The following is a 2,464-nucleotide window of genomic DNA, read 5'->3' as shown; positions in this document are numbered from 1 at the left end:
GTTGCTGTGTGATAGCCTAGGGCTACTTTTTCAAATTTGGAACCATATGAAAATGTGCGGAAAGTGCAGTTTGTACGATTAATCATCTATTTCTTAGGAAAGACAAGCGTGGAAGCGATAATCACTTTTGATGGTTGGTTGGAACTTGGAATTAGGGGAGTCAACGGGCGGATTTGGTTGGGACCCAGGTGGAACAAGATTTGGACAAGGTTTTTGGGTATGGTATCGGGTTCACTATAAAAAAAAACATACCCGTATCCGATAAAAACTACATGAACCAGACCCAGATCATACTCGGTAAAACTATATTTTTTATCATGTTTTATATTGAAAATTTGTGGGTCTTAATCGGAACTCAGATCGTGTTTCGGTCTGGTATAAAATTTCACAAACTGTACCCAGGTCCATGCATTAATCCGACCCTTAGTTTTCATATTTCCAGTTCTAATATCCTTAGTGTACATATTTCTTTTCAACTGCTTGATCCCCGATGTAAGGCCATTTGCCCATGATGGGGACATGTTAGACTAGATTTCCCAACCAATATGGATGAAGTTTGCACTTTTTCACCTTAAGGCAACTCAGTTATTTCCCCAAAAAAGTATATCCAATTCCCTAACACACTTACTGTATATACAAGCGTGCGATGAGAGAGAGAGTCCGCCCCAGCACATTTTCTAAATTTCTCCCTTCTCAGAAGAGTCCCTCCCTCTCTCTAGCCAACAAATCCTTAGCCTTAAAGCAATGGCTTGCCTGGTCATAGAAGAGGACCTCAAGGCCAAGGCAGAGGTCTATCATGGGGATGAGATCTGCAGGCAGAAGGCCATTGAGTTGCTCAAGGAGATGGAGTTGCCCAATGGCCTCCTCCCCCTTGAAGACATCACAGAGGTTGGGATTGTGAGGGAGACAGGGTATGTGTGGCTTAAGCAGAAGAAAAAGAAGGATCACTACTTCAAGGAGATCGGCAAGATGGTGTCCTATGCCCCGGTGGTCACCGCCTACGCCGAGAAGGGCAGGTTCAAGAAGATGACTGGGGTGAAGAGCAAGGAGTTCTTCATCTGGGTGACCCTCACTGAGATGTATGTAGATAACCCACCTACTGGTAAGATCACCTTCATTGGTCCAGGAGGCATTGGGAGGAGCTTTCCTGTGTCTGCCTTCCAGATTGAGGAGTAGGTCATAGTTTCTTATGATTTGTTGTTTATCTATGGGTAGGGATATGGTAGGGGTCTTATGTGCTTAGGGAAGAAGTACCATGGTTTTTATTTTTATTTGGGATGCTTGTTAGGATACCATAAGAAATGAAGAACAACCCTTTGATTTTTTTGGTTTTTCTTTTCATTGCTTTGTCTTTCATTTTTATGGTGTTTCAATATTACATGAGTTTGACCCCAAAGGGTTTTGTGGTATATGGGATTAATGGTCAACATATTGTGATGTGCCATGAGGAATGTCGCCACCCCAACCAGAGGAATTAGTTAAGTATATCAGTGGTCATTTTTTCTTATAATCATTATATGGGTGATCTTATGCACTTCAGTTTGTGGGATGATTACTTTCCAAGAGAGATCCTTCTGATGGATGAACTAACTGAGTTGTTTTGCATTCTAAATTATATTTGATCTCACCTCTCATTACCATTTGGTTTAGCCCCAACTTGGAATTTCCAATTCTCAAATATATGAATCCTAGACCAAGAATCTCATGTTCTCACTGTTTTAGATATTGAAGATATGGTAGTTTACTGTCTCAGAGAAGCATGACCCTTCTTTCCAGGGTTGAAATGCAACAATATTTCAATGAGTTCCTCAATTTTAGTTTTTAGTTAAAGCTTTTGCACAAAACTTGTATGAAGAACGAACCAGAGCACTTATGTGAATAGAACTTTCAAAGTTTGGGCTTGTATTCTGGATCAAGGAAAGACAGAGAGAGATACCTTCTTCACTATGATGAGAACCCTATACCTTTAATCAGATGGGATTCTTCTTTATCACATTAGGACTTCTTGGGCATTCTGGGCGGCTTTTCACAATTGGCCAACATGGCTTTTTTTTTTTTGTTGATACCTTCTTCACTAAGATGAGAACCCAATACCATTAATCAGACGGGGATTCTTCTTTATCACATTTGGACTTGGGAATGATGGGTAACTTTTTCACATTTGGCCAACCTGGCATTTTTTTCTTGATAATCCAAGGGAAAAACCCTTGTCACTGATCAGTACATTGGCTGGCCTTGTTGGTAAAACCCTTTGACGTCCCCTTGTCCACCGGTGGAGTATACCCAGCTTTGACCTTGTGGCAAGGAACACTACCAGTGTGTTTCGAACTTGTGATGTGTGGTCAACTTGGTGACATTGGGATCACTTCTACCAGATGAGCAAAGCCCTTAGCATGAGCTTTTCCACTGGTGAATAGAAAACCACATCTTTTGGTGGAACCCTTCAAAATGACTTTGAATGATT

General features: G+C 41.1%; 1 protein-coding gene across 1 annotated transcript; it reads left to right on the top strand.

The window, feature by feature from the left end:
- Positions 1-651: 651 nt before the first annotated feature.
- LOC149826788 (uncharacterized) lies at positions 652-1,329 on the top strand. The gene has a single exon (XM_090018983.1). The coding sequence runs from the start codon at positions 745-747 to the stop codon at positions 1,174-1,176; it is 432 nt and encodes a 143-aa protein (XP_089875109.1). The 5' UTR covers positions 652-744; the 3' UTR covers positions 1,177-1,329.
- The last annotated feature ends 1,135 nt before the right edge of the window (positions 1,330-2,464 follow it).

Source organism: Nuphar pumila, chromosome 10 (assembly GCF_984573655.1).
Source record: "Nuphar pumila chromosome 10, dmNupPumi1.hap1.1, whole genome shotgun sequence".
NCBI lineage: Eukaryota > Viridiplantae > Streptophyta > Magnoliopsida > Nymphaeales > Nymphaeaceae > Nuphar > Nuphar pumila.
Note: the sequence above shows the minus strand (reverse complement) of the source record. Positions and strands in the feature narration are given on the sequence as shown.

Bases quoted from the DNA above. Each gene is read 5' to 3' on its own strand.
- LOC149826788 (XM_090018983.1), top strand. From the start codon at position 745: ATGGCTTGCCTGGTCATAGAAGAGGACCTCAAGGCCAAGGCAGAGGTC.